Raw genomic sequence first — 21,395 nt, forward strand, 5'->3', positions numbered from 1 at the left:
TCTTTTCTGTCCCTGCGGTGTGTCAGTCACTCGCTGTGTGCTGCACTGTGTCTGGATTTGACCTTCTCTCTGTGTTTGTCTGCCTCTCCAACAGTTTGCAGCTCCTGTAACCTGAGCTGTTCCTGGCAGGAGCCGGTTAGGGGTGGGTGCCTGACAGAGAGAGTCCTGTTACCTCTCCTCCTCTCTCTCGCTGTCTCTGCAGTCTGCGCAGAGTGAGGCCACGCGAGGAGCTGGGGATGCAGGAATGGGACATGGGGTTTGGGGAGAAGGAAGAGGGGAAGCCATCAGACATCACGGTGTTTGCTGGGGCTTGCACACTGCACGGAATCAATCACATCTTCCTGCCGGGTGGAGTCACGTTCCGCAGACTTCTCTGGGCTCTCTCCTTTCTCACCTCACTGGCCCTGTTCCTCTATCAGGTGGTGGACCGAGTGGATTATTATATCCAGTACCATCATGTCACTACCCTGGATGAGATGGATAGTTCCAGTATGGTGTTCCCCGCAGTCACCTTGTGTAACCAGAACAGTCTGCGCAAATCCCAGGTCACCAAGAACGATGTGTTTTGGCTGAGTGGGCTGCTGGGGGTGAAAGAAGTGGAGATGCCCGCTTTCCTGGCAACCATTGGCCTGGACTCAGACATGTCCGGCTTCACCCCCAGCCGGAGCTTCGATATGACGGCGCTGTTTGACCGAGCCGGCCATGACCTGGCCGAGATGCTGCTGGACTGCCGTTACCGTGGCGAGGACTGTGAGGCAGGTGACTTCAGTCGGGTGAGTTACCACCCTGACCACCCCTCACCCAGCCCCGGCCAAGCTCCAGGTCGGGGGCGGGGGTGGGGGTGGGGGGAGGGCAGTGGGGGGTGGGGGGATACACTCAGACATAGCGTCAGGGCACCGAGGGCACTCACCGGAACCAGGCCGGAGCTGAAAGGGTTAAAGGGTGAGGATGGGGAGGAGTGACTTCTCTCATGGCACGGTGGCTCAGTGGTTAGCACTGCTGCCTCACAGCACCAGGGTCCCTGGTTCAATTCCTGCCTCGGGCGACTGTCTGTGTGGAGTTTGCACATTCTCCCCGTGTCTGCGTTGGCTTCCTCCGGGTGCTCCGGTTTCCTCCCACCGTCCAAAGATGTGCGGGTCAGGAGGATTAGCCATGCTAAATTGCCCGTAGCGTTAGATGCATTAATCAGGGTGAGTTGCTCTTCGGAGGGTCAGTGTGGACTTGTTGGGCCAAAGGGCCTGTTTCCACACTGTAGGGAATTTAATATCTAATAATTCAGTACTGCAGAGGGAGAGGGGCATGCTGGGACATTGAGTCAAGTTAAGGAGGAGTTGGAGAGATTGTTAATCAGTTAAAGGGTTAAGGAGAGCAGGCAGGAAAGTGAGGCCAAGATTGTATTGAATGATACAACAGACTTGAGGGGCTGAATGGCCTCCTCCTGTTCTTCAGTGATGAGGATTCACTGTAAACACGAGGCTGAGATCCCTGTGAAGACTGAGGGTGGAGCTGAAGATAATTGAAGAGGTGATAGAGTAGACCAGAGGGACACCATTATCCAAGGTGCGGAATCCAAACAAAATCATGCATTTACATAGCACCTTCCACCTGATAAACCATCAGAAGCTGTATCATGGGAACATTCCAAAGGAATGTTCATGTGGGGTCACAGGGAACCACAGAGTTTATGTCCCAAGCTGCTGAAGACACATGGTGCAGGAATCAAACTGCAGGGCACTGCAGGAGCCCAGCGAGAGAGAGAGAGAGCAAGGGAGGGATAAGGCCATGGGGGGATTAGAAACTAGGTTTGTGAGTCGTCTAATTGAGGAGGTGCTGAACCAGGAGCCAGTGTTAGTCAGTGAAGAACTCAGTATGAGCAGGAACGTGTTCAGAGGTGAGGGTGACAGGGTTAAGGCAGGGTTCAGCAAAGGAACCAAGCTTTAGCTGTGGTTCATGGAGGGTCAGTGCTGAGGGAGTGGGCACTGTCGGAGGGTCAGTGCTGAGGGAGTGGGCACTGTCGGAGGGTCAGTGCTGAGGGAGTGGGCACTGTTGGGGGGTCAGTGCTGAGGGAGTGGGCACTGTCGGAGGGTCAGTGCTGAGGGAGTGCCCACTGTTGGGGGGTCAGTGCTGAGGGAGTGCCGCACTGTTGGGGGGTCAGTGCTGAGGGAGTGCCGCACAGTTGGAGGGTCAGTGCTGAAGGAGTGCCGCACAGTTGGAGGGTCAATGCTGAGGGAGCGCCGCACTGTCGGAGGGTCAGTGCTGAGGGAGCGGGCACTGTTGGGGGGTCAGTGCTGAGGGAGCGCCGCACTGTCGGAGGGTCAGTGCTGAGGGACTGCCGCACAGTTGGAGGGTCAATGCTGAGGGAGTGGGCACTGTCGGAGGGTCAGTGCTGAGGGAGTGGGCACTATCGGAGGGTCAGTGCTGAGGGAGCACCGCACTGTCGGAGGGTCAGTGCTGAGGGAGTGCCGCACAGTTGGAGGGTCAATGCTGAGGGAGCGCCGCACTGTCGGATGGTCAGTGCTGAGGGAGTGGGCACTGTTGGGGGGTCAGTGCTGAGGGAGTGGGCACTGTCGGAGGGTCAGTGCTGAGGGAGCGCCGCACTGTCAGAGGGTCAGTGCTGAGGGAGTGTCGCACTGTCGGAGGGTCAGTGCTGAGGGAGTGCCGCACTGTCGGAGGGTCAGTGCTGAGGGAGTGGGCACTGTCGGAGGGTCAGTGCTGAGGGAGCGGGCACTGTTGGGGGGTCAGTGCTGAGGGAGCGGGCACTGTTGGGGGGTCAGTGCTGAGGGAGCGCCGCACTGTCGGAGGGTCAGTGCTGAGGGAGTGCCGCACAGTTGGAGGGTCAATGCTGAGGGAGTGGGCACTGTCGGAGGGTCAGTGCTGAGGGAGTGGGCACTATCGGAGGGTCAGTGCTGAGGGAGCACCGCACTGTCGGAGGGTCAGTGCTGAGGGAGTGCCGCACAGTTGGAGGGTCAATGCTGAGGGAGCGCCGCACTGTCGGATGGTCAGTGCTGAGGGAGTGGGCACTGTTGGGGGGTCAGTGCTGAGGGAGCGCCGCACTGTCAGAGGGTCAGTGCTGAGGGAGTGCCGCACTGTCGGAGGGTCAGTGCTGAGGGAGTGGGCACTGTCGGAGGGTCAGTGCTGAGGGAGTGCCTCACTGTCGGAGGGTCAGTGCTGAGGGAGTGGGCACTGTCAGAGGGTCAGTGCTGAGGGAGCGCTGACCCTCAGTCAGTGCGGTGCTCCCTCAAACACACACACATATGGACACAGTGACAAACACACACACAAAAAGACAAACACACATGCGGACACACACACACACATTTCCTGGATGTCCAGTCGATAATCTTTGAGATAAATTGCCCTTCCTTTGTCTTTGACTATCCAATTCCAAACCCTGGTCAATAGTTCGCCTCCAGTTTCAGTCACAAAGCCCTTGAGTATTGGCCCCTTCTTGCGTTGTGAAATGGAGTCTCTCAGATCCAGTAACTGGGAGCTGATGATGATCTGAATGATTCACATTGAGGCTTGACAGGGCAACACGGAATTCACTTTGGAAAAACAGCAGATATTCTTCAGATTTTTTAAAATGATTTTCTGAATAGCCAGGGGCAGGGAAAATATTGTTGCAATTATATTGTATTCCAGTTGGTGATTAACTCAAACGACAGCTCCTGACTCCCCACCCCCAGCGGTGGGTAAGGTTACAGTCCTGACCGGGTGAAGAGTGAGAACAGAATAGTGCACAGGCACAGGAAAGTCCCCAGCTCCAAACCCAGCCACACTGATCACTTTGTTAGTAGGTACTGAGGCCGAGAGAGAGAGAGACAGAGAGAGACAGAGAGAGAGACAGAGACAATGAGAAAAAGAGAGAGAAAGAGAGAGAGAGACAGAGAGAGAGACAGAGACAGAAATAGAGAGACAGAGACAGAAAGAGAGAGAGACAGAGAGAGAGGGTGACAATGAGAAAAAGAGACAGAAAGAGAGAGAAACAGAGAGAGACAGAGACAGAGAGAGAGAGAGAGAGACAGAGAGAGAGAGAAAGAGAGAGACAGAGAGAGAGGGTGACAATGAGAAAAAGAGACAGAAAGAGAGAGAGACAGAGAGAGAGACAGAGACAGAGAGAGAGACACACAGAGAGAGACAGAGAGTGAGAGAAAGAGAGAGAGACAGAGAGGGTGACAATGAGAAAAAGAGACAGTAAGAGAGAGAGACAGAGAGAGAGAGAGACACAGAGAGAGAGAGACAGACAGAGAGAGAGAGAGACAGAGACACAGAGAGAGAGAAAAAGAGAGAGACAGAGAGAGAGTGAAAATGAGAAAAAGAGAGAGAAAGAGAGAGGGTGACAATGAGAAAAAGAGACAGAAAGAGAGAGAGAGAGAGAGAGACAGAGACAGAGAGAGAGAGAGAGACAGAGAGAGACAGAGACAGAGAGAGAGACAGAGACAGAGAGAGACAGAGACAGAGAGAGAGTGACAATGAGAAAAAGAGAGAGAAAGAGAGAGGGTGACAATGAGAAAAAGAGACAGAAAGAGAAAGAGAGAGAGACAGAGACAGAGAGAGAGAAAGAGAGAGAGAGAGAAAGAGAGAGACAGAGAGAAAGAGAGAGAGAGACAGAGACAGAGAGACAGAGGCAGAGAGCGAGAGGCAGAGAGAAAGAGAGAGAGACAGAGACAGAGAGACAGAGACAGAGACAGAGAGACAGAGAGAAAGAGAGAGACAGAGACAAAGAGAGAGAGAGACAGAGACAGAGAGAGACAGAGAGAAAGAGAGAGACAGAGACAAAGAGAGAGAGAGACAGAGACAGAGAGAGACAGAGAGAAAGAGAGAGACAGAGACAAAGAGAGAGAGACAGAGACAGAGAGAGACAGAGAGAAAGAGAGAGACAGAGACAAAGAGAGAGAGACAGAGACAGAGAGAGACAGAGAGAAAGAGAGAGAGAGAGACAGAGAGAGAGACAGAGACAGAGAGAGAGAGACAGAAAGAGACACAGAGAGAGGAGGCAATGGCTGCAATAAAGAGAGAGGGGTGACAGTGGGGGTGAGGGGGGTGTGGGGGTGAGGGGGGTGTGGGGGTGAGGGAGTCTGTGAGGTGTGGGGGTGAAGGGGTGGAGGGGTAAGAGCAGGAGCAGGGTGCACAGAGCAATGGAGGAGACAAAAACAGAAATTGCTGGAAAAGCTGAGCAGGTCTGGTGGTATCTGTGGAGAGAGAAAGCAGTGTTAATGTTTCAGGTAGAGTGAGCCTTCCTCGGGGGGGCGGGGGGGGGGGGGGGAGGAGTGGGGAGACTGTGGTCTGTGCTGAAGGGGTCATGAGGGAGTCTGGTTCTGCCGAAGAGCCTCATTTCTCTGGTCTTGGTCGCAATGTAGGAAAAGCCAACTCATGCACAGCAAGATCCCAACAGCCATGAGATGTGGGAGTAAGAGATGAACTCTGTCCAGGTCACGCAGGAGGAGGGCTGGGGGAGCTGGCACTGGCTTTGCAAACCCAGACCATGTTGCCCTGAATCAGCCAATCAGGAGGGAGCCAGTGCAGTACCAGCACAGACCAGTAGCTGGCGACACATACCCATGGCCTGGTAAGCTCAGTCACTCCCTCTGGTGAGGTTTCTCAGCATTACAGCTAACTGCAACATGAACATGTGATCGCTCCATGCAGGGGAAGGTGTTAGCTTCCACTGTTCGAAGGTAAAGAACCCTCAGTGTATGTGAACCTTTCCATCTTTCAAGCCCTGACACCATTCTCCTCTGTACTCCTTCCAAAGTGATTATATTCTGGCTGTGATACAGTGGCCAGGGCTGTACAGAAAACCCCAGCCATGGTCTAACATCCCTGCTCGTGTATTCAGTCCGTCACACAATGAAGGGAAGCCTTTGGTACAACATTCTCTCTCTCTCTCTCTGTCCTGCCACCTTCTGGGACTCATTGACATCCTCAGCCCCTCTTCCAACCCTCCCCACCTGCATTACCTCCCATTTTCCCAATTGCGATTCCACCTTCTCATCCTGACTATTGATGTCCTCCTGGAGTCCACAGCACTCTGCTCCCAGCCAATGTTTGTGCTGAGTGTAAATTATCCAGACGGGTATATGAATAGGAAGGGTAAGAGGGATACGGGCCGGGTGCTGGCAGGTGGGACTAGACTGGGTTGGGATATCTGGTTGGTATAGATGGTCTGTTTCTGTGCTGTACATCTCTATGACTCTCACATTTAAGTCTAAATCATTTGTACGGAGTCAAAGGGTCATACAGCACAGACACAGGCCCTTCAGCCCAACTCGGTCATGTCACCCGGTTTCCTAAACCATACCAATCCCACCTGCCAGCACCCGGCCCATCTCCCTCCAAACCCTTCCTATTCATGTACCCATCCAGATGCCTTTTAATTGTTGTAATTGTACCAGCCTCCACCACTTCCTCTGGCAGCTCGTTCCATACCCGTACCATCCTCTTAAATCCCTTTTATATCTTTCCCCTCTCACCCTAAACCTATGCCCTCTTTGGACTCCCCCACCCCAGGGAAAAGACCTTGGCTATTTACCCTATCCATGTCCCTTATGATTTAATAAACCTCGAGAAAGTCACCCCTCAGCCTCCAATGCTCCAGGGAAAATGCCCCAGCCTAACCACCCTCTCGTTATAACTCAAACTCTCCAACCTCAGTAACATTCTGGTAAATCCTTTTTTTGCATCCTTTCCAGTTTAATACCATCCAGGGAGACCAGTATTCCAAATGTGGCCTCACCAATATCTTATTTACCAGTTTAAACAACAAACAGTGAGGAACCAAATCTGAAGCCCCAGAGAGCAGCACCAGTGTTCACAAACATCACCGTTCACAAAAACATCCATTAACCAGGCCGGTGTTTCTTGCCTTAAACACGCAGACTTGTCTGCTTTTATACTTCCCGTGGGCGGCACGGTGGTACAGTGGTTAGCACTGCTGCCTCACAGCGCCAGAGACCCGGGTTCAATTCCCGCCTCAGGCGACTGACTGTGTGGAGTTTGCACGTTCTCCCCGTGTCTGCGTGGGTTTCCTCCGGGTGCTCCGGTTTCCTCCCACAGTCACAAAGATGTGCAGGTCAGGTGAATTGGCCATGCTAAATTGCCTAGTGTTAGGTAAGGGGTAAATGTAGGGGTATGGGTGGGTTGCGCTTCGGCGGGGCGGTGTGGACTTGTTGGGCCGAAGGGCCTGTTTCCACACTGTATGTAATCTAATCTAATCTAATCTGAGGAGTCATGAATGGTGCTGAACACTGTGCAATCATCGGTGAACACCCCCATTTCTGACACGTTCAGTTGTCGCTTGCTGTCTCTAATTCCCCAGTCTCATACTCTCAAGGACCAGTGCTCTCTTCAGCTACCCTGTTCCTTTCTGTCTCCGAGTTTTATATTTCTTGCTGGTTTTCAGGCGACTGACTGTGTGGAGTTTGCACGTTCTCCCCGTGTCTGCGTGGGTTTCCTCCGGGTGCTCCGGTTTCCTCCCACAGTCCAAAGATGTGCAGGGTCAGGTGAATTGGCCATGCTAAATTGCCTGTAGTGTTAGGTAAGGGGTAAATGTAGGGGTATGGGTGGGTTGTGCTTCGGCGGGGCGGTGTGGACTTGTTGGGCCGAAGGGCCTGTTTCCACACTGTAAAGTAAGTAAATAATCTAATTCTCTCAGGTCTGATTTCTCTCTCTTTCATCGTTTTTAGTCATCTTCTGCTCATTTTGAACATTTTTCCAATCTTTTCTTTCATGACTAATATTTGCAGCATCGTGAACCTTTTGTATTGATTGGATCCCAGCCGAAAGTTCCCTAATTAGTCACGATCAGTGCTCTGAGACCAGTTTGAGGAATTGAAGCTGAGATGCTCCAGGGACAACACCAACAGTTAACTCAGCAAAGCCTGAGAGTGTTAGACGTAAACTTAGATCCAACATCGGGTTGAGCTGCTGTCAGAGTCAAGATTCGATTAAAAGGTCCATTTAGTTGCTGGACTGTGACCAAAATTAATCCCGAGCAGCAGATTAAATGAACTGCTTCCTTGCTGTTTTTATTATCCGATCAACACAATCTGTTATATTAAAAAGTGAGGAAATTGCACTCCCATCTCATGCAACAAACATCAGGCCAAATCCTGCTGTAAAATGATTGGTATACTAACCCAGCAAGCCTTTCTAATGTCGGAACCAGCTAACACCTTCAGGGCCCGAAGCAGACCGGGCTGTGAACTTGCTGATCGTGCTGTTACATTGAAACCAATTGTGTTTTTGTGTTTGTTCATGGGACATGGGCTTAGCATTTATTACCCATCCCTAATTGCCCTCGGTGGGGGTGTAAGAACACCCATAGTGAAGTTAGGGAGGGGGGCCAGGATTTTGACCCATAGTTTGCCTGTCACATTTGAGAATTTGCAGTATGCAATCCCCAGGAAAGGCAGCGTCACACAGTGGGGATGGGGGATGGGGGATGGGGATTGGGGATGGGGACGGGGATAGGGGATGGGGGAAGGGGATGGGGACGGGGATTGGGGACGGGGATTGGGGATAGGGAGGGGATTGGGGAAGGGGATGTGGAAGGGGATGGGGACGGGGATTGGGGACGGGGATTGGGGATAGGGACGGGGATTGGGGATAGGGACGGGGATTGGGGACGGGGATTGGGGAAGGGGATGGGGACGGGGATTGGGGACGGGGATTGGGGAAGGGGATGAGGACGGGGATTGGGGACGGGGATGGGGACGGGGACGGGGATTGGGGAAGGGGATGGGGACGGGGATTGGGGACGGGGATTGGGGATAGGGAGGGGATTGGGGAAGGGGATGTGGAAGGGGATGGGGACGGGGATTGGGGACGGGGATTGGGGATAGGGACGGGGATTGGGGAAGGGGATGGGGACGGGGATTGGGGACGGGGATTGGGGATAGGGACGGGGATTGGGGAAGGGGATGAGGACGGGGATTGGGGACGGGGACGGTGACGGGGACGGGGATTGGGGTCGGGGATGGGGGATGGGGACAGGGATTGGGGACGGGGATGGGGGATGGGGACAGGGATTGGTGACGGGGACGGGGATTGGGGACGGGGATTGGGGAGGGGGATGGGGACGGGGATGGGGACGGGGACAGGGATTGGGGACGGGGATGGGGATTGGGGAAGGGGATGGGGACGGGGATTGGGGACGGGGATTGGGGATGGGGACAGGGATTGGGGATGGGGACGGGGATTGGGGAAGGGGATGGGGACGGGGATTGGGGACGGGGATTGGGGACGGGGATGGGGACGGGACGGGGACAGGGACGGGGATTGGGGACGGGGATTGGGGACGGGGATGGGGATTGGGGAAGGGGATGGGGACAGGGATTGGGGACGGGGATGGGGATTGGGGAAGGGGATGGGGACGGGGATTGGGCAAGGGGATGGGGACGGGACGGGGACAGGGATGGGGATTGGGGATGGGGACAGGGATTGGGGACGGGGATGGGGATTGGGGAAGGGGACGGGGACGGGGATTGGGGAAGGGGATGGGGACGGGGATGGGGAAGGGGATGGGGACAGGGATTGGGGACGGGGATTGGGGACGGGGATTGGGGACGGGGATTGGTGACGGGGACGGGGATTGGGGACGGGGATGGGGACCGGGATGGGGACGGGGATTGGTGACGGGGACGGGGATTGGGGACGGGGATGGGGACGGGGACGGGGATGGGGACGGGGATGGGGACGGGGATTGGGGATTGGGGATGGGGACGGGGATTGGGGATTGGGGATGGGGATGGGGACCGGGATTGGAACGGGGATTGGGGACGGGGATTGGGGATGGGGATGGGGACGGGGAATGGGGATGGGGATTGGGGATGGGGATGGGGACCGGGATTGAGGATGGGGATTGGGGATGGGGACGGGGAATGGGGACTGGGGATGGGGATTGGGGACGGGGATGGGGACCGGGATTGGGGATGGGGATTGGGGATGGGGACGGGAATGGGGACTGGGGATGGGGATTGGGGATTGGGGATGGGGATGGGGACCGGGATTGGGGATGGGGATTGGGGATGGGGACGGGGAATGGGGACTGGGGATGGGGATTGGGGACGGGGATTGGGGACGGGGATTGGGGACGGGGATTGGGGACGGGGGATGGGGATTGGGGATGGGGACCGGGATTGGGGATGGGGATTGGGGATGGGGACTGGGGATGGGGATTGGGGATGGGGATTGGGGAAGGGGATAGGGACGGGGATGGGGACGGGGATAGGGACGGGGATAGGGACGGGGACGGGGATTGGGGAAGGGGATAGGGACGGGGATGGGGACGGGGATAGGGACGGGGATTGGGGAGGGGGATGGGGACGGGGATGGGGACGGGGATTGGTGACGGGGACGGGGACGGGGATTGGGGAAGGGGATGGGGACGGGGATTGGGGACAGGGACGGGGATTGGGGACGGGGATGGGGACGGGGATTGGGGACGGTGATTGGGGATAGGGACGGGGATTGGGGAAGGGGATGGGGACGGGGATTGGGGACAGGGATTGGGGATAGGGACGGGGATTGGGGACGGGGATGGGGACGGGGATTGGGGACGGGGACAGGGACGGGGATTGGGGACAGGGATGGGGACGGGGATTGGGGACGGGGACGGGGACGGGGATTGGGGACAGGGATGGGGACGGGGATTGGGGACGGGGACGGGGACGGGGATTGGGGACGGGGATTGGGGACGGGGACGGGGACGGGGATTGGGGAAGGGGACGGGGACGGGGATTGGGGACGGGGATTGGGATTGGGGATAGGGACGGGGACGGGGATTGGGGATAGGGACGGGGATTGGGGAAGGGGATGGGGACGGGGACGGGGATTGGGGATAGGGACAGGGATTGGGGAAGGGGATGGGGACGGGGACGGGGATTGGGGATAGGGACGGGGATTGGGGAAAGGGATGGGGACGGGGACGGGGATTGGGGATAGGGACGGGGATTGGGGAAGGGGATGGGGACGGGGACGGGGATTGGGGATAGGGACGGGGATTGGGGACGGGGACGGGGACGGGGATGGGGATTGGGGACAGGGATTGGGATTGGGGATGGGGACGGGGACGGGGATTGGGGATAGGGACGGGGATTGGGGAAGGGGATGGGGACGGGGATTGGGGACGGGGATTGGGGATAGGGACGGGGATTGGGGAAAGGGATGTGGAAGGGGATGGGGACGGGGATTGGGGACGGGGATTGGGGATAGGGACGGGGATTGGGGATAGGGACGGGGATTGGGGAAGGGGATGGGGACGGGGATTGGGGACGGGGATTGGGGATAGGGACGGGGATTGGGGAAGGGGATGAGGATGGGGATTGGGGACGGGGACAGGGATTGGGGTCGGGGATGGGGGATGGGGACAGGGATTGGGGACGGGGATGGGGGATGGGGACAGGGATTGGTGACGGGGATGGGGATTGGGGACGGGGATTGGGGAGGGGGATGGGGACGGGGATGGGGACGGGGACAGGGATTGGGGACGGGGATGGGGATTGGGGAAGGGGATGGGGACGGGGATTGGGGACGAGGATTGGGGATGGGGACAGGGATTGGGGACGCGGATGGGGATTGGGGAAGGGGATGGGGACGGGGATTGGGGACGGGGATTGGGGACGGGGATGGGGACGGGACGGGGACAGGGACGGGGATTGGGGACGGGGATTGGGGACGGGGATGGGGATTGGGGAAGGGGATGGGGACAGGGATTGGGGACGGGGATGGGGATTGGGGAAGGGGATGGGGATGGGGACGGGGATTGGGCAAGGGGATGGGGACGGGACGGGGACAGGGATGGGGATTGGGGATGGGGACAGGGATTGGGGACGGGGATGGGGATTGGGGAAGGGGACGGGGATGGGGATTTGGGAAGGGGATGGGGACGGGGATTGGGGAAGGGGATGGGGACAGGGATTGGGGACGGGGATTGGGGACGGGGATTGGTGATGGGGACGGGGATTGGGGACGGGGATGGGGACCGGGATGGGGACGGGGATTGGTGACGGGGACGGGGATTGGGGACGGGGATGGGGACGGGGACGGGGATGGGGACGGGGATGGGGACGGGGATTGGGGATGGGGATGGGGACCAGGATTGGGGATGGGGATTGGGGATGGGGACGGGGAATGGGGACTGGGGATGGGGATTGGGGATGGGGATGGGGACCGGGATTGGGGATGGGGATTGGGGATGGGGACGGGGAATGGGGATTGGGGATGGGGATTGGGGACGGGGATTGGGGACGGGGATTGGGGATGGGGATGGGGACGGGGATTGGGGATTGGGGATTGGGGATGGGGACGGGGATTGGGGATTGGGGATGGGGATGGGGACCGGGATTGGAACGGGGATTGGGGACGGGGATTGGGGATGGGGATGGGGACGGGGAATGGGGATGGGGATGGGGACGGGGATTGAGGATGGGGATTGGGGATGGGGACGGGGAATGGGGACTGGGGATGGTGATTGGGGACGGGGATGGGGACCGGGATTGGGGATGGGGATTGGGGATGGGGACGGGGAATGGGGACTGGGGATGGGGATTGGGGATGGGGATGGGGACCGGGATTGGGGATGGGGATTGGGGATGGGGACGGGGAATGGGGACTGGGGATGGGGATTGGGGACGGGGATTGGGGATTGGGGATGGGGGATGGGGATTGGGGATGGGGACCGGGATTGGGGATGGGGATTGGGGATGGGGACGGGGATGGGGACTGGGGATGGGGATTGGGGATGGGGATTGGGGAAGGGGATAGGGACGGGGATGGGGACGGGGATAGGGACGGGGATAGGGACGGGGACGGGGATTGGGGAAGGGGATAGGGACGGGGATGGGGACGGGGATAGGGACGGGGATGGGGACGGGGACGGGGATTGGGGAAGGGGATGGGGAAAGGGGATAGGGATGGGGACGGGGTCGGGGACGGGGACGGGGATGGTGACGGGGATAGGGACGGGGACAGGGATGGGGACTGGGGACTGGGATTGGGGACGGGGATTGGGGACTTGGATTGGGGATGGGGATGGTGGATGGGGATGGGGATGGGGGATGGGGATGGGGATGGGGGATGGGGATGGGGATGGGGGATGGGGATGGGGATGGGGGACGGGGATGATGTAAACCCTGATCGTAGCTGATTCAAAGCAGATCATCTCATCAGCCACTGACCCAACAGGAAGTTGCTGTTTCTCTGCAGCTCAAATTTATTGATAGGAAATTGTAAACGGGCTTCCCTATCTACCCCGCCTCTGCCCCTTAAAGCTCTGTACACCCCAATCAGATCTCCCCTCAGCCTCTCTGATCTAAGGACAATAACCCCAGCCTGTCTAGGCTCTCTTCATAGTTGAATCGCTCCTGGTGTATCTCCTCTGCGCCCGTTTCTGGTGCAATCAATATCTTATTGTGTGTTGCCCAGAAACACGCACAGTACTCCAGCTGTGGCCTAACAAATGTTATATACAACTCCATGACAGCCTCCTTGCTGTGGTATTCAAAGCCTTGACTAATAAAGGCAAGAATCCGATAGGCTTCCTAACCATCCGAACAATCTGTCCTGCTGCCTTCAAGAATCTATGTACACCAAGGTCCCTCTGATCCTCCTAAAACATTTCAACATGTACTCCCTTGATAGTCCTCCCAAAATACATCACCTCACACTTTTCAGGGTTAAATTCGATTTGCCACTGTTCAGCCCACCTGACCAGTTCATTTACATCATCTTGTAGTCTCAGGGGCTTTCATCGTCCCAACAAAAATATTCTGAGGGACAGTATAAACCAGCACTTAGAAAGAGAGAGAGTGACTGAGGACGGCCAGTAAGGATCGATTGTGGGAAGGTCATGTCTGATTGTATTTTTGGATGAGGTGGTCAGGGACATTGAGGAGGGAAGCACATTTGATGCAGTAAATATAGATTTAGATGAGGCTGGTGACAAATTCCCACAAGGGAGGCTGACTGAAGAAGCCAAGAGACCTGGGAACCCAAGGGGGAAAGCAGATCTCCATCCCACTGAGATGAATAGCAGGAAGGGTTTCCGTGGATGGGTCTCTCTCAGACTGGGAAATCTCCCCACAACCCTTACTACAGAGTGCTGCAGAAACTCAGCTGCTCTGGCTGCATCTGTGGAGAGCATTAAACACAGTTAATGTTTCAAATCTGCTCCATCTGACCCTCCTTCAGACACTGAGTTTTTGCTACTTGCTCTCCTAGTCAGTGATATATGCAAATGATTTAAACTTCAACTTGCGGGATTTCACGAGTGTCGCTGCCTGGGTCCAGCATTTACTGCCCGTCCCTAGTTGCCCCCTGAGAAGGTGGGGGGTGAGCTGCCGTCTTGAACCGCTGCAGTCCATGTGCTGTGGGTAGACCCTCGATGCCCTTAGGGAGGGAATTCCAGGATTCTGACCCAGTGACACTGAAGGAACGGCAGAGATATTTCCAAGTCGGGGGATGGTGAGGGGGTTGATTTCATAAATAGACAGCACTTGCTGAACAATCCCTGGCCCGTGCACTTTAAGATCGGTCTATCAGCAATTGTGCAAGTTGGGCCATTTACTAATAACAACATGACAACCAATCAAAGGGAGTCAGAAGGTGGCTAATTCCCAGCTGCAAGAAGAGGCATGTGTTAACTCACAGGGACACGATCTCTCCAGGAATATGTTCAAACCACAGACCATTTTGAATGAACCGAATGCCTATTGCTTTCTCCCTAACAATGTGTCAGCCAATCAGAGTTGACTTCACAACCAATCAGCAGCCTGGTTTCCTGCACTATTTGAGTTGATTTCTCGCACTTGTCTTGATGAGTGCAGATGAAAGACACCAACATTGGATCTGTCTTTATTGCAATAAAACAGACGCAGTGATGGGCTGGGGGTTTGGGTCAGTCTCAATAAACTGCAGCCGGCCACCTCCAGGTTTGTGCTGAAACATCCTCATTGTTTCTTCGTCTCTCCCACTCAGATTTTCACCCGATACGGGAAATGCTACACCTTCAACTCAGGGAAGGACGGGAAACCCCTCCTCACTACCATGAAGGGAGGCACAGGGAATGGCCTGGAAGTGATGCTGGACATTCAGCAGGATGAGTACCTGCCGGTTTGGGATAAGACGGGTGAGAAACCGAGATGGGAAGAACAGGGAATTGGGGGGGGGGGGAGGAGCACAGGGATAGTGGGGTTACACTGAAGGGCAGAAGGGAGGTTGGGGGGGGGAGTGAGACTGCCTGGAAATCCCACTGTTCCGGGGGAATGGAATAGCACAACCCAGCAGAGACAATGCAGGAAATCGGGAGTAATCAGACTTAATGAGCCCAGATCAAAGAGTGGGAATGTCAGGAGACAGTGGGAATGCCACAGGAGATTGGAAATTCTGGGAGAGTGGGAATGCTGTGAGAGATTCAGAATGATGAAAGAGAATGTTAATGCTGGAAGAGACTGGGAATGCTATGATTGGGATTGTTGGAAAGAGACTGGGAATGAGGAGAGAATGGGAATGCTGGGAGAGGTAATGTTTCTGGCTTGCCTGCTGTCATTTCTCCTCCTGTGACTTGTCTGTCAGCGTGATCTCTGAGCGTGTCTTGCAGCATTTAATTCCAGTAAAAGGTGATGTAACTCCTGGCCAATGTTTTCCAGTGCTTCCCGGACAGACTTTCTCAATGAGTGCATGCAGAGATCAAAGGGAAAGGTTTTAGGGAATGTCTTAAAGGCAGAGGTTAAATAGGAGACGCTGTGTCACGTTGTTGTATTATATTGTATGTGTATGTTATATTGTAGATCTAGGAACTAAACTGGTGTGTGTAAGTGTCAGGGAAGGTGTGATGGATAATCTGTGATCTCTATATTTATGACTGATACCATTTTTCTGTAAGCTTGGATGCCTGGTTTTTGAATTAATAACCTGTGGATTTTCCAAGGGTTTGTGAAGTTAATTAACTTATCAGTAATCCTGTAGCCATGGTGATTTCTTTTAAAACAGTTTTTGAGGCCCAGCTTTATAATGAATATGTTTGTGTGTATTTTGTTGGCAAGGTTTTACAATTGAGCAAGATAAACCATCTCCAGTTTAGAAGGTCAGGAGAGGTATTTTAATCTTAACAAGAACACCCACAGCTTGGAGAGGGAGACATTTTCCTGCAGTTTAACTTTGGTTATTGAGCAGTGAAGTGAAGCCCCTGTTTTTGTATTGACCAGTGATCCAGAGAGAGGATGGGGATTGAGAAAGTGGATTACCTTTGAGTTAAGTGTTAGTGATCGCCCGAGACTGAAAAGGTTGGCTCTCAGAAGGAACATCAATTAAAGCAAGAGAATTGAGTGATCACAGAAATATGACGAACAGAAACGGATTACAGCCGTGTCAACGGAACGAGGAACATAGTGGCCCTGACTGAGGTGTGTGGGTCTGGAAGGGTGGTGTTGGGGTAAGACAGTTACATTTTCTTTTTGGATATTTGTAATATAGTGTGAAATAGTTTGTGCTTTCCTTTTGGGCAACAAATTGTGATGTTCTTTCATTAAAAGTACACCAACAACCTCTTGTGAACATCTTGAGTAACTTACCTCCCAGTAATCAGACTGTGAAAACTCAAGTGATGGATAACAAAACCAGCAGGAACTGGGCCTGGTTCACCTCGAACTGGGGACCCGTTCTCTAAAAGCAGCCTGCACGAATGAAACAAGAGTACTCATTTCAACAGGTGCAAACTGAGGTTATTTATGCAGCACAGAACTCAGATCAGCATTCAGACAGGGAGGACATTCCAGAGCTCGGGATCTCAGCAGCTAAACGCTGTTGAATAATTAAATTCAGGACGTGCGAGATACCACTGGAGAGGAGTGCAGTGTTTGGTGAGGTTAGAGAGATGGGTGAGGTTAGAGAGATGGGTGAGGTTAGAGAGATGGGTGAGGTTAGAGAGATGGGTGAGGTTGGAGAGATGGGTGAGGTTTGTCAGATGGGTCAGGTTGGTGAGGTTGGTGAGATGGGTGAGGTTGGTAAGATGGGTGAGGTTGGTGAGATGGGTGAGATGGGTGAGATTAGAGAGATGGGTGAGGTTTGTCAGATGGGTGAGGTTTGTCAGATGGGTGAGGTTTGTCAGATGGGTGAGGGTTGAGAGATGGGTGAGGTTTGAGAGATGAGTGAGGTTGGAGAGATGGGTGAGGTTGTCGAGATGGGTGAGGTTGGTGAGATGGGTGAGGTTGGTGAGATGGGTGAGGTTGGGGAGGTTGATGAGATGGGTGAAGTTGGTGAGATGAGTGAGATGGGGAGATGGGTGAGGTTGGCGAGATTGGTGAGATGGGTGAGGTTGGTGAGATGTGTCAGGTTGGAGGGGTTGGTGAGGTTGGTACGGTTGGTTAGATGGGTGAGGTAGGTGAGGTTGGAGAGATGGGTGAGGTTGGAGAGATGGGTGAGGTTGGAGAGATGGGTGAGGTGGAGAGATGGGTGAGGTTGGAGAGATGGGTGAGGTTGGAGAGATGGGTGAGGTTGGAGAGATGGGTGAGGTTGGAGAGATGGGTGAAGTTGGAGAGATGGGTGAGGTTGGTGAGATGGGTGAGGTTGGAGAGATGGGTGAGGTTGGTGAAGATGAAGAGATGGGTGAGGTGGAGAGATGGGTGAGGTGGAGAGATGGGTGAAGTTGGAGAGATGGGTGAAGTTGGAGAGATGGGTGAAGTTGGAGAGATGGGTGAGGTTGGTGAGATGGGTGAAGTTGGAGAGATGGGTGAAGTTGGAGAGATGGGTGAAGTTGGAGAGATGGGTGAGGTTGGTGAGATGGGTGAGGTTGGTGAGATGGGTGAGGTTGGAGAGATGGGTGAGGTTGGTGAGGTTGGAGAGATGGATGAGGTTGGAGAGATGGGTGAGGTTGGTGAGATGGGTGAGGTTGGTGAGATGGGTGAGATGAGTGAGGGTGGAGAAATGGGTGAGGTTGGAGAGATGGATGAGGTTGGAGAGATGGATGAGGTTGGAGAGATGGATGAGGTTGGAGAGATGGGTGAGGTTGGAGAGATGGGTGAGGTTGGAGAGATGGGTGAGGTTGGTGAGTTTGGAGAGATGGGTGAGGGTGGTGAGATGGGTGTGATGGGTGAGGTTGGTGAGATGGGTGAGGTTGGTGAGATGGGCAAGGTTGGTGAAGTTGGAGAGATGGGTGAGATGGGTGAGGTTGGAGAGATGGGTGAGGTTGGAGAGATGGATGAGGTTGGAGAGATGGGTGAGGTTGGAGAGATGGGTGAGGTTGGAGAGATGGGTGCGGTTGGAGAGATGGGTGCGGTTGGAGAGATGGGTGCGGTTGGAGAGATGGGTGCGGTTGGAGAGATGGGTGCGGTTGGAGAGATGTGTGAGGTTGGGGAGGGTGGAGAAATGGGTGAGGTTGGTGGGTTTGGTGAGATGGGTGAGGTTGGAGAGATGGGTGAGGTTGGAGAGATGGGTGAGGTTGGTGAGTTTGGAGAGATGGGTGAGGGTGGTGAGATGGGTGTGATGGGTGAGGTTGGTGAGATGGTTGAGGTTGGTGAGATTGGTGAGGTTGGTGAAGTTGGAGAGATGGGTGAGATGGGTGAGGTTGGGGAGATGGGTGAGGTTGGAGAGATGGGTGAGGTTGGAGAGATGGGTGAGGTTGGAGAGATGGGTGAGGTTGGAGAGATGGATGAGGTTGGAGAGATGGGTGAGGTAGGTGAAGTTGGTGAGATGGGTGAGGTTGGAGAGGTGGGGGTGAGATGGGTGAAGTTGGAGTGATGGGTGAAGTTGGAGTGATGGGTGAGGTTGGAGAGATGGGTAAGGTTGGAGAGATGGGTGAGGTTGGAGAGATGGGTGAAGTTGGAGAGATGGGTGAAGTTGGAGAGATGGGTGAAGTTGGTGAGATGGGTGAAGTTGGTGAGATGGGTGAAGTTGGAGAGGTTGGAGATATGGGTGCAGTTGGTGAGGTTCGTGATGCTGGAGAGATGGGTGAGGTTGGTGAGATGGGTGAGGTTGGAGAGATGGGTGAGGTTGGAGAGATGGATGAGGTTGGAGAGATGGGTGAGGTTGGAGAGATGGGTGAGGTTGGAGAGATGGGTGAGGTTGGAGAGATGGGTGCGGTTGGAGAGATGGGTGCGGTTGGAGAGATGGGTGAGGTTGGAGAGATGGGTGCGGTTGGAGAGATGGGTGCGGTTGGAGAGATGGGTGCGGTTGGAGAGATGTGTGAGGTTGGGGAGGGTGGAGAAATGGGTGAGGTTGGTGGGTTTGGTGAGATGGGTGAGGTTGGAGAGATGGGTGAGGTTGGAGAGATGGGTGAGGTTGGTGAGTTTGGAGAGATGGGTGAGGGTGGTGAGATGGGTGTGATGGGTGAGGTTGGTGAGGTGGTTGAGGTTGGTGAGATGGGCAAGGTTGGTGAAGTTGGAGAGATGGGTGAGATGGGTGAGGTTGGGGAGATGGGTGAGGTTGGAGAGATGGGTGAGGTTGGAGAGATGGGTGAGGTTGGAGAGATGGATGAGGTTGGAGAGATGGGTGAGGTAGGTGAAGTTGGTGAGATGGGTGAGGTTGGAGAGGTGGGGGTGAGATGGGTGAAGTTGGAGTGATGGGTGAAGTTGGAGTGATGGGTGAGGTTGGAGAGATGGGTGAGGTTGGAGAGATGGGTGAGGTTGGAGAGATGGGTAAGGTTGGAGAGATGGGTGAGGTTGGAGAGATGGGTGAGGTTGGAGTGATGGGAGAGATGGGCGAGGTTGGTGAATTTGGAGAGATGGGTGAGATGGGTGAGGCTGGTGAGGTTGGTGAGGTTGGAGAGATGGGTGAGGTTGGTGAGATGGGTGAGGTTGGAGAGGTTGGTGAGATGGGTGAGGTTGGTGAGATGGGTGAGGTTGGTGAGATGGGTGAGGTTGGTGAGTTTGGTGAGGTGGGTAAGGTTGTTGAGATGGGAGAGGTTGTTGAGATAGGAGAGGTTGGTGAGTTGGGTGAGGTTGGTGAGATTGGTGAGATTGGTGAGATTGGTGAGGTTGGAGAGATGGGAGAGGTTGGAGAGATGGGAGAGGTTGGTGAGATGGGAGAGGTTGGTGAGATGGGAGAGGTTGGTGAGGTGAGTGAGGTTGGTGAGATGGGTGAGGTTGGTGAGGTTGGTGTGATGGGAGAGGTTGGAGAGATGGGAGAGGTTGGAGAGATGGGAGAGGTTGGAGAGATGGGAGAGGTTGGTGAGATGGGTGAGGTTGGTGAGATGGGTGAGGTTGGTGAGATGGGTGAGGTTGGGGAGGTTGATGAGATGGGTGAAGTTGGTGAGATGAGTGAGATGGGGAGATGGGTGAGGTTGGCGAGATTGGTGAGATGGGTGAGGTTGGTGAGATGTGTCAGGTTGGAGGGGTTGGTGAGGTTGATACGGTTGGTTAGATGGGTGAGGTAGGTGAGGTTGGAGAGATGGGTGAGGTTGGAGAGATGGGTGAGGTGGAGAGATGGGTGAGGTTGGAGAGATGGGTGAGGTTGGAGAGAAGGGTGAAGTTGGAGAGATGGGTGAAGTTGGAGAGATGGGTGAGGTTGGTGAAGATGGAGAGATGGGTGAGGTGGAGAGATGGGTGAGGTTGGAGAGATGGGTGAGGTTGGAGAGATGGGTGAGGTTGGAGAGAAGGGTGAAGTTGGAGAGATGGGTGAAGTTGGAGAGATGGGTGAGGTTGGTGAGATGGGTGAAGTTGGAGAGATGGGTGAAGTTGGAGAGATGGGTGAAGTTGGAGAGATGGGTGAGGTTGGTGAGATGGGTGAGGTTGGTGAGGTTGGAGAGATGGGTGAGGTTGGTGAGGTTGGAGAGATGGGTGAGGTTGGAGAGATGGGTGAGGTTGGAGAGATGGGTGAGGTTGGAGAGATGGATGAGGTTGGAGAGATGGGTGAGGTAGGTGAAGTTGGTGAGATGGGTGAGTTTGGAGAGGTGGGGGTGAGATGGGTGAAGTTGGAGTGATGGGTGAAGTTGGAGTGATGGGTGAGGTTGGAGAGATGGGTGAGGTTGGAGAGATGGGTGAGGTTGGAGAGATGGGTGAAGTTGGAGAGATGGGTGAAGTTGGTGAGATGGGTGAAGTTGGTGAGATGGGTGAAGTTGGAGAGGTTGGAGATATGGGTGCAGTTGGTGAGGTTCGTGATGCTGGAGAGATGGGTGAGGTTGGAGAGATGGGTGAAGTTGGAGAGATGGGTGAGGTTGGAGAGATGGGTGAGGTTGGAGTGATGGGAGAGATGGGCGAGGTTGGTGAATTTGGAGAGATGGGTGAGATGGGTGAGGCTGGTGAGGTTGGTGAGGTTGGTGAGGTTGGAGAGATGGGTGAGGTTGGTGAGATGGGTGAGGTTGGAGAGGTTGGTGAGATGGGTGAGGTTGGTGAGATTGGTGAGGTTGGTGAAGTTGGAGAGATGGGTGAGATGGGTGAGGTTGGAGAGATGGGTGAGGTTGG

At 55.0% G+C, this 21,395-nt stretch overlaps 1 protein-coding gene across 1 annotated transcript in view; it reads left to right on the top strand.

Moving 5' to 3' along the window:
• Positions 1-236: 236 nt before the first annotated feature.
• The window catches only part of asic1c (acid-sensing (proton-gated) ion channel 1c), a 246,597-nt gene continuing 225,438 nt past the window's right edge, over positions 237-21,395 (top strand). The window contains exons 1-2 of the mRNA XM_087985885.1: positions 237-773; positions 14,977-15,127. Of these exons, the coding sequence (XP_087842011.1) occupies positions 237-773; positions 14,977-15,127 (688 nt within the window). The remainder of the gene's footprint in view (positions 774-14,976; positions 15,128-21,395) is intronic.

This window comes from Chiloscyllium plagiosum, unplaced genomic scaffold (genome assembly GCF_037043375.1).
Source record: "Chiloscyllium plagiosum isolate Xiang-an unplaced genomic scaffold, Cpla_swu_hap1 HiC_scaffold_4, whole genome shotgun sequence".
Taxonomy (NCBI): Eukaryota; Metazoa; Chordata; class Chondrichthyes; order Orectolobiformes; family Hemiscylliidae; genus Chiloscyllium; species Chiloscyllium plagiosum.